The sequence below is a fragment of the Oncorhynchus mykiss genome, chromosome 23 (assembly GCF_013265735.2).
Source record: "Oncorhynchus mykiss isolate Arlee chromosome 23, USDA_OmykA_1.1, whole genome shotgun sequence".
Lineage (NCBI taxonomy): Eukaryota > Metazoa > Chordata > Actinopteri > Salmoniformes > Salmonidae > Oncorhynchus > Oncorhynchus mykiss.
The window spans coordinates 17,298,314-17,311,805 of NC_048587.1; the positions used below are offsets into that span (position 1 = coordinate 17,298,314).

The window sequence follows — 13,492 nt, forward strand, 5'->3', positions numbered from 1 at the left end:
ATTTCTGAGACTGGTAACTCTAATGAACTTATCCTCTGCTGCAGTGGTAACTCTGGGTCTTCATTTTCTGTGGCAGCCAGTTGCATCATAGTGCTTGATGGTATTTGCGACTGCACTTGAAGAAACGTTAAAGTTCTTGACATTTTCCGGATTGACCGACCTTCATGTCTTAAAGTAATGATGGACTGTCATTTCTCTTTGCTTATTTGAGTTTTTCTTGCCATAATATGGATTTGGTCTTTTACCAAATATGGCTATCTTCTGTATACCACCCCTTCCTTGTGTAAATTGAAATGCATTCCGGGTGACTACCTCATGAAGCTGGTTGAGAGAAGGCCAAGAGTGTGCAAAGTGTGGCTACTTTGAAGAATCTTAAATATGTTTAACACTTTTTTTGGTTACTACATGATTCCATATGTGTTATTTCATAGTTTTGATGTTTTCACTATTATTGTACAATGTTCAAGTTGTAGAAACATCTCAAGAATGATCATTGGAAACAGGATGCACTTGAGCTCAATTTCGAGTCGCATAGCAAAGGGTCTGAATACTTATGTAAATAAGGTATTTCTGTTTTTCATTTTTAATACATGTGCAAACATTTCCAAAAACCTATTTTCCTTTTGTCATTACGGGGTACTTTGTGTAGATTGTTGAGGATTTCTATTTATTTAATCCATTTTAGAATAAGGCTGTAATGTAACAAAATGTGAAAAAAGTCAATGGCACTGTACATGGGGTACCATTACCGAGTCGATGTGCAGAGAGGGGTACGGGGTAATTGAAGTAGATAGTGTACAGTATGTACATAGAACTAGTAATAAAGTGACAGATAATAAACAGTAGCAGCAGTGTATGTGATGAGTCCAAACAAATTGTGCAAAAAGGTCAATGGAGATAGTCCAGGTAGGAATTTTTAATCAAGAAATTACTACAGATGTAGCATATTAATTTGAGCCAGTTTGCTACAGCAGAAGAATAACTGCAGCAAATGTTGTTGTTTTTTAACTGCAGCATTATAATTAATGAGAATTTGTGTAGGGTTTGATAGTTTTTTCGCTCGGGCAAATCAAGTCTGAAATGTTAAAGTGGAAACTACAAACTTTAGAAGCCTTTTTCAATTTTAGCAGAGATGCAGAGAAGCATATGTTGTTTATTAAAACCACCAGTTTACAGATACCAGATACAGACAGCTCCAGAGGTATGCTTAAATATGCAGAAAAATAAACATATATTTTTTACATAGAACTAAGCATAATGATTATGGCTCTAGATTGCAGGAAAAGGCTGTTTCAATTCTTCAATTGCCACCTCCCGGCCATCCTCACATACTTTGTGCCCCCCTTCAGATTTTTGGTTTGCATGACACCCCTGGGCACGGATGGTCTGGGCCCAGGCCCACCCACTGGGGAACCAAGCCCACCCAATCAGATTGAGATATTATTTGTCTTTTTACCTAAACACCATCAGATAGAATTCATAGCGAGCAGTGAGTTAGTCAGACTTGATTAAATATAACAGAACAGATGAACAGGAATGACATTCACTCTCGCAGGATGGGTTGCCAAAAAAAACGAACTAAAAACCACACCCCCAATAAGCCACGAATATGACTGCATTAAGGCATACTGTATGTCACTGTGCTTCCATGGCTATATGCACCATGCCACTGTCTATTTCATTTGTTCATCTAGAAAACAAGACCGTTCATAATCCAGTGCCTTTATCACAGTCAAGGCACCTATATTTAAGCTTTAATTGGCTGGATGTGTAATTTTTCTCTCAGCCTCATGGTAAAATGTGTAGAGTTGCAGGAAATTAGTTTAGCTTTGTGTAAATATGTGCACACGCATTTGTCCTTCCACACTCGGTCCCGGCGGAGCGCGCGCCTCAGCTCTCCGCTGCGAAACTCGGCTGTGAAGTGTGGTCATGTGACGGGCTAGCGAGCCCAGGCGAAGCACGGCCACACGGTTACATGAGACCTAATGCCAGCTTCATTGAAAAAGCTCTGTTATCGAGAGTAGAGACAGGAGGGACAGACGTTTTCAGTGTGCAGACACAAATAACAACACGCAGAAAGCTCTGGGGAACTCGGGGAAAGGGACATTTTCACAGCCTCAAGAACCTCGGTAGGAGAAAGCAGAAGACACATCGTTTTAAAAGATAAACCAAGCGCAGTGGACACAGTGGGAGTAGATTATTCATTCCGATAACTTCTATAAGGGCAACTAAAAAAATAATTAACTACCTCTCCGCCGTTTCATATTTTTGTTTTATTTTTCCTTTCGTTTACTTTTTTCTTTATTTTATCACCTGTCCTCAGAAAAGCATACAACCAGACGGAGTTGAATTGCAGTGCAGTGCGTAAAGAAATTGAACGCAACACCAGGAGACAGAACAGCTCACCGCATTTAGCCTACCAACAAAATACAGTGTGTATATATATATATTGTACCATCCTTGGTTCTGTTTGGGGCTGATTTTTGTTAATTTTTTGGAATATGGTTGGGGAAATGGAAACGAAGGAGAAACCGAAGCCTACCCCAGACTATCTCATGCAGCTCATGAATGATAAGAAACTGATGAGCAGCCTACCCAACTTCTGCGGAATTTTTAACCACCTCGAACGGCTGCTTGATGAAGGTAAATTTGGGATCAATGTGTGTGAATAGACAAGCACCCTAAATGAAGGTAACATTACATGTGTGGTAGCTTATGTCACAGTATGTGTGCATGGATCCCACGTACGTATTCTCTCATAGTGAACGTGCTGTCTCCCTTCCTTTTTTACATAGGTCGACGTTGGGAGCATTTTTTTGCCTCTGTGGACTGAAATCATAAGCAATGTATTTTTACAGAGACGTGAATGTGTTGTCATCATTGGAAGAAGCATTATATCAATGCAGACACAACAGTAGGCTAGTCTACAGTTCTGAATAGTTCCCAAAACCCTGGTTTGCATTCGTTTTATGCAAGCCTCCCAACCTTCAGGCGTTTCACTCGAAGAGCACACCAGTACTTGTATTCTTGCGTGCTTTAATCCCACTCGTGTTGACATAAAACATTTGATTTAAAAGGTGAAACCATAGCATACCTAAATAGAAAGAAAGATTACAATCTGTTTGGTGATTCACGTATTCTTCAGAGAGTTCTTTTAGAGTTAACCTAAACTAGACATCGCTATTGGACTCTATTTCAAGGTAATAAACAATGCACGAGGTGGAGGAATGTTTTTTAAAGGAATGTTGAATACTTTGTCCCTACCTACACAGACAATATTGTAACCAATTGCACCGTTATCCTTACAGCGCAATGAAGAGTGACATTTCTCACTCCAATCCGTCTTTAAAAAAAAACTATTTCCCCCTGAGAATATTAGAGAATATTAGTGAAACAATAACGCATGCTATTAGTCTACATTTCGTGTTTATTTATTTTGTGTCCTTCAATAATGTACATTCTAGTTGACATAGATAGGCAATAATGTGTGTGAGTTGGAGTGCTAGAGAGACTGTTGGGAATTTGGTGGATGAGGCGCCAGGGGGCTCCCACCGGGTTTAGTCTTCATCTTATTTTATCGCCCACCTCTTTGGGTACCATTTTCCCCTCAACATTCTGCTACCTTTCACTTTTTAAGTTATTTAGGCCTACTAAACTATTTGATATATATCACACTTTTGAATGCCTCATTAAACCCTGTGAGGTTTTATTTGAAGTGATGAGCCTCTTTTTGAGATTAGAATTTTATGATTTTCTATTCATCCCAAGGCATTGCATACGCACTCACTATGGCAGCCTGCCTTGCGTTGCCTACATAGGGCTATATGCTAGCAATTTCAGAAATATTTTGGTGAGTTCAAGAGATTTTCTTAGCGTGCATGAGATGCCAGTGAATTCGTTTATTTAGGTTGTATCCTACAGTATTGGTTGTGGGGAACGTGACAATTGACTGCGTAATGTCCACAGGTAGAATTGCGCAATGCCTAGACCCTAGACAACTATATTCAGCCACGGGCCAATTTTCATCAGAGCGAATGGTCGGGGAGCCAGAAAATTATTATTATTATTATTAATTGACCACAACTAAGCCCCCCAAAATATTGTGACACCTTGATTACATTGAGAAACGATCACATGTCTCTTTTTTTATTTGCGGGAATATTTGGGAACAGATTTTCATAAATTTTACACATTTTTAGCTCAAATATATCATTTTTGGCCAGTATTTTTTGACCAAAACAAAACTGTCACGGGACCCCTGCCGTAGACCTATACCCCCGCCTCCTATTTCAGGGGCGCGTTCAGTAGGACACAGCGTTGTAGAACATTCAGACAGAAATATGCTCTTTAGAACAGTCATGAATCTCTGACATGTGGAATAAGGAATCTGCTCTATTTGAGGTATTCCTATCTGCAACGTTCCCAATTGTTTTCGTTCTGAACATTACCCAGGTGTTTCTCTCATCTTGTCAGGTGAAGAAAATATTGATATTTTTAGTGAGAGGTAAGGTTTCTAACACACCTTTAACAACGTCTAACCGCCCACGTCAAATCTAATTTTCCATGTGTGTGCAAAACAAGTGCTTTCTATAGAGTTTTGCTGTTTGTCATGTGGTCAGTGGAAGGCTATGTTAGACTGCAGCTGATTCAGGGCTAGGCCGCGAAGGAGAAACACACCCAACTTAGCCAAAGTGGATGTCCCCGCATATTATTGTCAATCTGTCATGTCCATATGTTCACAAATCATCATCAAATGGTTAACCATTTGATTCTCTCAGCTCAGACGAGAGGCCCCACGGTCTTCGCCCACGTGTTCTCGAAGGGGTCTAACTTGTCTAGTGGGCCGGGTTAATCACGGACGCTCTCGCTCACGAGTTCCTGCTTTTCGCGTTGGTTTCGGTCTGAAGCATCGGTGCCTGATGGAGCTGCAGGCCATGCTGGTGTGAGTGAGGGGCGGGTGAGGAGCGGAGGGTTTGGGTGGTGCTGGAATGCAGCTGTGTGTGAGGCAAGCCGATCCCTCCGCTTCGCACAGCACTCCCGCTCATCTGGAAAGATTTCTGTATTTATTCCACAGGACGCACAAGAAAGAGAAACGTAGGCCTAACGGGAATACATTCCCAGGGACCATAGGATACATAAAGACACACACACACACACACACACACACACACACACACACACACACACACACACACACAGTGACTCATACAATATTGTTATTGTGTGATAGTACAGCTGCTTAAGAAGTACAATATGGCACATGTAAAGCCCCCGTAGTACATTAGAGTTCCGATTCACTGTACACTATTCTGAAGAACTCTCTCCTTCACTTCCCCTTTCACTGCATGGCTGTGCTCAATACTAGGCACTACTATTAGAACTGAGAAAAGCGTGCCTATGGTCTCAGCACTAATTGAATGACCAATTTACAGAAACTCTTCATCACTCAGTCGAGTAGTACACATCACGCAAATCAGATCATTTTCAGTGTGCGTGCCTGCACTTGAGTGTGTGTGTCCAAGTGGATTCGCAAGTATACATTTGTGAGCGTTGCTGTCAGTTTGTGTCTTCCCGTTAGTCTGTTCTGTATGTGGCTGATAAACCAGGTCTGTCTAAATGCTGGGATGTGATGTGCAGACAGACAGAGAGATCTATGAGTCAGTGCACGCACCCTTTGGCCAGATAGACGGTGGGGTGGATTGAGACCCTAGTTTCACTTCCACTAGCACACAGTTCTGACCTCCAATAATACCACAAATGACATGTAGCTGAGGTGTAGTTGACTCAGCACCCCCCCCCCCCCCCCCCCCCACACACACACACACACACACACACCATTCCCCTTAGCTGTGTGTGCCCGCGTGCGTGCCGGTGCATGTGTGCGTTTTATTTGATCAGCAGGACCTTTTGTAAGCAATAATAATTCCAATCATCAATTGGAACGCCGCCAAGCTTACCCTAGTAAAACTGACTATCCTACCGATCCTCGACTTCGGCGATGTCATCTACAAAATGGCTTCCAACACTCTACTCAGCAAACTGGATGCAGTCTATCACAGTGCCATCCGTTTTGTCACTAAAGCACCTTATACCACCCACCACTGCGACTTGTATGCTCTAGTCGGCTGGCCCTCGCTACATATTCGTCGCCAGACCCACTGGCTCCAGGTTATCTACAAGTCCATGCTAGGTAAAGCTCCGCCTTATCTCAGCTCACTGGTCACGATGGCAACACCCACCCGTAGCACGCGCTCCAGCAGGTGTATCTCACTGATCATCCCTAAAGCCAACACCTCATTTGGCCGCCTTTCGTTCCAGTACTCTGCTGCCTGTGACTGGAACGAATTGCAAAAATCGCTGAAGTTGGAGACTTTTATCTCCCTCACCAACTTCAAACATCAGCTATCTGAGCAGCTAACCGATCGCTGCAGCTGTACATAGTCTATTGGTAAATAGCCCACCCATTTTCACCTACCTCATCCCATACTGTTTTTATTTATTTATTTTTCTGCTCTTTTGCACACCAATATCTCTACCTGTACATGACCATCTGATCATTTATCACTCCAGTGTTAATCTGCAAAATTGTAATTATTCGCCTACCTCCTCATGCCTTTTGCACACATTGTATATAGACTCCCCCTTTGTTTTCTACTGTGTTATTGACTTGTTAATTGTTTACTCCATGTGTAACTCTGTGTTGTCTGCTCATACTGCTATGCTTTATCTTGGCCAGGTCGCAGTTGCAAATGAGAACTTGTTCTCAACTAGCCTACCTGGTTAAATAAAGGTGAAATAAAAATAAAAAAATAAAAAAAAAAATTTAGCCTATGTTCCACGTGCGTTCACTGTATGCGGACTGGATTAGTGAGTGACGCCAACCACTGGGCACAGACGTCAATTCAACGTCTATTACACGTTGGTTCAACGTAATGCCATTGAAAAGGCACGGAGCCAACGTTGATTCGACCAGTGTGTGCCCAGTGGGCAGTGTTACTGTAATAGAGTGGGATGGATTATTGCTTGCGTGATCTGGCTACACGTATGCATCTGCGGTAATGTGTACAATCGGATTTGTTATAGGCAGGGTGAATTCACCTAGTATACAATATCCTCATAGCGCCAGTCTGTAGCTGTGCTTTTCCATTGCTGGTATCAGCCGAGCGACGCTAAATCACTGGATTTTGCAGACCTCAGCGTTATTCCGCTTTCCAGAGAGGGGGGGGGGGGGGGGGGGGGGAGTATAAAATATCATCTACAGCTTGTGCTTGGCCGCAACGTTGATCATACGTGACGCACCAAGTCGGCGTTTTCTTCTCCCCTCTGTTGTGACCTGCTGTGGTCTGCGGTGAAGAATGAGAAGAGATAAATGAGTATGGAAACGCAGCCGCATCACTGATGGTGATGGAGGGCTATATCTCATCCCACAGAGGATGCGTTTGTAGTCTGATAACCCTGGTGCACCTGTGTGCAACGGCTGTGACTGAGAACTGATAATAGATTGTGTGTGCATGGGGAGAGTGTGTGTGTGTGTTTTTTTTGGTCTTACCATCCTTGTGGGGACCAGAAGTGCTCAAAAGGATAGTAAAACAAGGAAAATTCGGACAAGTGTGGGCATTTCGCCAGTTCCCACAAGGAAAAAGGCTATTGTGTGTGTGTGTGTGTACTTAGTGTACTTGCTATTAGTTTGTGCTTTTTCCAGTGACGTTCAAGTGCGGCAAGATAACTCATCACAGAACCACCTGGATTATTTATAATACTAGCTAGGTGTGTCCTGGGCAGGCGATTGTAGTCAGTATGTCAGTTGCAGTGACATTACTACCGAACCATGTCTAGATGGTCATGGTCAGAAAGTATCAGTGACCATATGACTCAGGTAAAAGTTGTCCCAAGTCATAACTGGGTATGTGAGATGAGCCCCCTCATCTGAGTACTGAGCCCGGCCCTGAGCTGTCATCTGTGAGTGATGTGTCTGCGCGGTGGCCCAGAGCAGACGACACAGCTGCGTACTGATGCGCAGACTGATGCCGCTGTTAGTGCAGATGAATGCTCTCAATGGACCGTCAGTGCAGCCAGCCATGCAGGGCTGCTCCGCTCTGTAATAAAGGTGATGAATTGAGTCACTGCTATAGGTACTCTGGTACTCTACTCTGTATGCCCAAGCCCCAATACACACTCAAAAGGATGGGAGGAGAGGTTAGTAGAAGAAGGATCTGTGAGAGAGCAAGGCCAATGAGCTTATGATGAATAACTTTTAAGGTGTGTGTGTGTGTGTGTGTGTTTCGCGCCCCACTGGGTGCCACTACTGTATGTTTTGTTTAACCAAAATGAATTGCCCACATTAACTGTATCCAAAGTGTTTGACAACTCATTTATCTTCATGTAGTTATTAGCTAGCTGTTATTGTCTTTTCTATTGATATTGACCACTAGCACATGAAACAATCCTGGGAAATCACATTGAAGAGTTCATATGTTTCACTAGAGTGACGGTTCACAAGAAACAAGTTCACTTCCCCAGGATAGTTAGTGGTTCACTGGCGTGACACAGGAAGAAGACTCTAACAGTTAAACGCACTCGGCGTCGCAGAGAGACAGGAGCTGACTCCGTCAGGAAGTGGTAATCAACACAACACAGAGGATCATTCCAAGGTCTCCTCTTTGCCATTAAAAGTTGTGGAAGGATGCAGGTTGAGCTCAGGCGTAGTCTCCTTATGTCTCGTCATATTCTCTCTCTCTCTCTCTCTCTCTCTCTCTCTCTCTCTCTCTCTCTCTCTCTCTCTCTCTCTCAAGCATCAAGGAGTCCCAGAGAGACCTGAGAAACCTTCCAACTCATCTCACAATTAGACCAAGTGGTTCTATTCATCACATAATTGGAGTAATTAATTCATTTCAGAAGTAGGGTCTGGTTGGGGGGGCTCAAATTCAATGTGTTCAGATCCTGTCCCTGTGTTGTGGAGTAACTGTTCCCGTCTCTTACTTAGGGTGTGCACTGCAGCACTAGGAGGGATGGGGAAAAGGGTACCTTAGGGATAAAGACGGCGAAGCTTGTGATTTTCTCATTTGGTCGATCCGGTGTGTTGTTGTCTATCGTACCCTCTGTATTCAGTCTGTATCAAGAGGTTAGAATTACAGCCAGAGTACCTCAACCTGACTGCTGTGGCAGATAGAGCCAATATAATACATAGTCTATCATAGATCGAGGGCAGGTCCCTACCAGGTCAGTCACGTGAAGTGATAGAGGCTTTCACTCATCCCTTTAAACCCCCTAGAGCACCGGTGCGTCAATCTAAGTCACATAAACTGACGGATTTTGATGGGGATTTTTTTAAAGTTAAGAGATCTCTTTTTTTGTTGTTGTCATTGGATGCGCCTCAATCCAACGCCTCCGGAGAAGTCGCACCTGCGCTTGCGAAAACATCTGTAGCGTCCGAACGGTTTGGCTCACAAAACTATTATGCAGTGGTGTGTATTCATGGCTACCAAGGGAAGCCAGGCTTCCCCATGAAATTGACCAAGATGTTTTTTTTAAAACACACAATTATTCATCTTTCGTCTCTCTGTTTCATTGTTTTCCTTTCCTAATTCGCAAAAGGCTGAATGTATCTCACATGAGAAAGCATCCGAGCGAGCGTAACAGCGCCCCTCCGTCTCTCTATGTGTAGGCCATCTATCTGATGCCGTCTGGTCCAAACGAGTATGACATTGTTGCCGCCCATAGCATTGTAGGCAAGGGAAGCCAGCGAGCATTTGGCCTCCCGTAACAAAAAAAAGTATAGAAAATGGGCGTTGGGCTAAACTGAGCGAGCTCAACTGTGAAGGGTCCTGGAGCACCCAAAAAAAGTGTCATGGGAAGCCATCTTGGATTTGGCGTCACTCCTAGCAAATCCCATTGACAGCATCTGTCATTGACAGAAAAACCTGAATTGTTGCATTTCATTTGGTTGTTGTCCTGCGGTGGCTAGCTAGCCGGCTAGTTAAAATTGTACCTTTCCTAACTAAATTAGCCATGGATTGAGATAGGGATTTGGACTTGTGGTTTTACTTCATTCTCCGTATGATTATCCGGCCAATGATTATAACAGCGATTCTGATCCAACCATTAATTAATACATTGTTGTGCCCCTGGCCTGAGAGGATGAAAGTTCAATATTTAGCTTGATGTAGAAGGCTAATGTTAACTGGCTAACATTGCCCATGAATGGAAGTTAGGCTAGCGAACAAGCATTTTAGCCAGATAGCCTAGGACAACAAAACATGAAAGCATGTACTATATGACATATGAGTGATAGACCGTTTCTTCAACATGAAAGAGAGGAGGATGGGTTTGGTATTTCCCTACAAGTAGGGTGCGTCAACATGTTTTCTACTTGCAGGAACGCGCGCGCACACACACACACAGAAATCATAACCATGGAGAGCCATATCATATTTAGCTCAAGTTGATGGGACTAAATACACTGCTCAAAAAAATAAAGGGAACACTAAAATAACATCCTAGATCTAAATGAAATATTCTTATTAAATACTTTTTTCTTTACATAGTTGAATGTGCTGACAACAAAATCAGACAAAAATTATCAATGGAAATCAAATTTATCAACCCATGGAGGTCTGGATTTGGAGTCACACTCAAAATTAAAGTGGAAAACCACACTACAGGCTGATCCAACTTTGATGTAATGTCCTTAAAACAAGTCAAAATGAGGCTCAGTAGTGTGTGTGGCCTCCACGTGCCTGTATGACCTCCCTACAATGCCTGGGCATGCTCCTGATGAGGTGGCGGATGGTCTCCTGAGGGATCTCCTCCCAGTCCTGGACTAAAGCATCCGCTAACTGCTGGACAGTCTGTGGTGCAATGTGGCATTGGTGGATGGAGCGAGACATGATGTCCCAGATGTGCTCAATTGGATTCAGGTCTGGGGAACGGGCATGCCAGTCCATAGCATCAATGCCTTCCTCTTGCAGGAACTGCTGACACACTCCAGCCACATGAGGTCTAGCATTGTCTTGCATTAGGAGGAACCCAGGGCCAACCACACCAGCATATGGTCTCACAAGAGGTCTGAGGATCTCATCTCGGTACCTAATGGCAGTCAGGCTACCTCTGGCGAGCACATGGAGGGCTGTGCGGGCCCCCAAAGAAATGCCACCCCACACCATGACTGACCCACCGCCAAACCGGTCATGCTGGAGGATGTTGCAGGCAGCAGAACGTTCTCCACGGCGTCTCCAGACTGTCACGTCTGTCACGTGCTCAGTGTGAACCTGCTTTAATCTGTGAAGAGCACAGGGCGCCAGTGGTGAATTTGCCAATCTTGGTGTTCTCTGGCAAATGCCAAACGTCCTGCACGGTTTTGGGCTGTAAACACAACCCCCACCTGTGGACGTCGGGCCCTCATACCACCCTCATGGAGTCTGTTTCTGACCGTTTGAGCAGACACATGCACATTTGTGGCCTGCTGGAGGTCATTTTGCAGGGCTCTGGCAGTGCTCCTCCTGCTCCTCCTTGCACAAAGGCGGAGGTAGCGGTCCTGCTGCTGGGTTGTTGCCCTCCTACGGCCTCCTCCACGTCTCCTGATGTACTGGCCTGTCTCCTGGTAGCGCCTCCATGTTCTGGACACTACGCTGACAGACACAGCAAACCTTCTTGCCACAGCTCGCATTGATGTGCCATCCTGGATGAGCTGCACTACCTGAGCCACTTGTGTGGGTTGTAGACTCCGTCTCATGCTACCACTAGAGTGAAAGCACCGCCAGCATTCAAAAGTGGCCAAAACATCAGCCAGGAAGCATAGGAACTGAGAAGTGTTCACCTGCAGAACCACTCCTTTATTGGGGGTGTCTTGCTAATTGCCTATAATTTCCACCTGTTGTCTATTCCATTTGCACAACAGCATGTGACATTTATTGTCAATCAGTGTTGCTTCCTAAGTGGACAGTTTGATTTCACAGAAGTGTGATTGACTTGGAGTTACATTGTGTTGTTTAAGTGTTCCCTTTATTTTTTTGAGCAGTGTAGTTTTTGGGTATGTTTTAGTTGTCGCTGTATTAGACTAAGCAGAGGTGATTTGACGATGTTGAAATTGTGATGTTTTCTTTGCGTCTTGTGGTAACTCTCTGGGGTTCTAAATCGATAGTTGTTTAGTGGTCTGAAAATGTCGGAAACATTAACTTGCTTGACCCCACTGTAGGTCATGGAACTGTCTGTTACTGTACATGCAATATGCTTTGTGGACTTCACTAGACAGAGGTTGCTGGGGGGGGGGGTGGCTTCCCCAGTTATTTTACCCCTCTACTGCTATTATGAGAAGGGGAGACTCTCACGAAAACAATGGTGTTCTCCTCTATGACCCCCACAAGTGTAACATGACTCGTCTGAAGGTAAACCGGTACCGGTTTAAAAATACAAACGGAAGTATGAAGGTAGTTTTGTGCCTTCCCAAAAAAAAGAGGTTAAATGCAGTGCCTTCGGAAAGTATTCAGACCCTTGACTTTTTTCACAATGTTACGTTACAGCTTTATTCTAAAATTTATGAAATCGTTTTTTTCCCCTCACCAATCTACACACAATACCCCATGATGATAAAGCAAAAACAGATTTGTGGAGGTCTTTGCTCATTTTTAAATTTATTTTTAAATATAACATTTACATATGTATTCAGACCCTTTCCTCAGTACTTTGTTGAAGCACCTTTGGCAGTGATTACAGCATCGAGTCTTCTTGGGTATGACGCTACAAGCTTGGCACACCTGTATTTGGAGAGTTTCTACCATTCTTCTCTGCAGATAATCTCAAGCTCTGTCAGGTTGGATGGGGAGCGTCAGTGTACAGCTATTTTCAGGTCTCTCCAAAGATGTTCAATCAGGTTCAAGGCTGGGCTCTGGCTGGGCCACTCAAGGACATTCGGAGACTTGTCCCGAAGCCACTCCTGCGTCGTCTTGGCTGTCTTCTTAGGGTTGTTGTCCTGTTGGAAGGTGAACCTTCACCCCAGTCTGAGGTACTGAGTGCTCTGGAGCAGGTTTTCACCAAGGATCTCTCTCTGTACTTTGCTTCGTTCATATTGCCCTCTATCCCTGCTGCTGAAAAACATCCCCACAGCATGATGCTGCCACCACCATGCTTCACCGTAGGGATGGTGCCAGGTTTAATCTAGATGTGATGCTTGGCATTCAGGCCAAAGAGTTCAATCTTGGTTTCATCAGACCATAGAATCTTGTTTTTCATGGTCTGAGAGTCTTTAAGTGCATTTAGGCAATCACCAAGTGGGCAGTCATGTGCATTTTACTGAGGAGTGTCTTCCATCTGACCACTCAACCATAAAGGCCAGATTTGGTAGAGTGCTGCAGAGATGGTTGTCCTTCTGGAAGGTTCTCCCATCTCCACAGAGGAACTCAAGAGCTCTGTCAGAGTGGCCATTGAGTTCTTGGTCACCTCTCTGACCAAGGCGCCTCAGTTTGGCCATGTGGCCAGCTCTAGGAAGAGTCTTGGT

General features: G+C 44.2%; 1 protein-coding gene across 5 annotated transcripts in view; it reads left to right on the forward strand.

Moving 5' to 3' along the window:
- Window positions 1-1,883: 1,883 nt before the first annotated feature.
- LOC110502352 (protein quaking) overlaps window positions 1,884-13,492 on the forward strand; it is a 103,600-nt gene continuing 91,991 nt past the window's right edge. For 2 of the 5 annotated variants that reach the window (XR_005039092.1, XM_036959643.1), the window contains exon 1: window positions 1,887-2,643. Coding sequence is in view for 4 of the 5 variants with exons in the window: in XM_036959643.1 (XP_036815538.1) it covers window positions 2,502-2,643 (142 nt within the window). In the remaining variant the exon portion in view is untranslated. Of the gene's footprint in view, window positions 2,644-13,492 lie in introns of all 5 variants that reach the window. The other 3 variants (XM_036959644.1, XM_036959646.1, XM_036959645.1) reach the window with 3 other exon arrangements.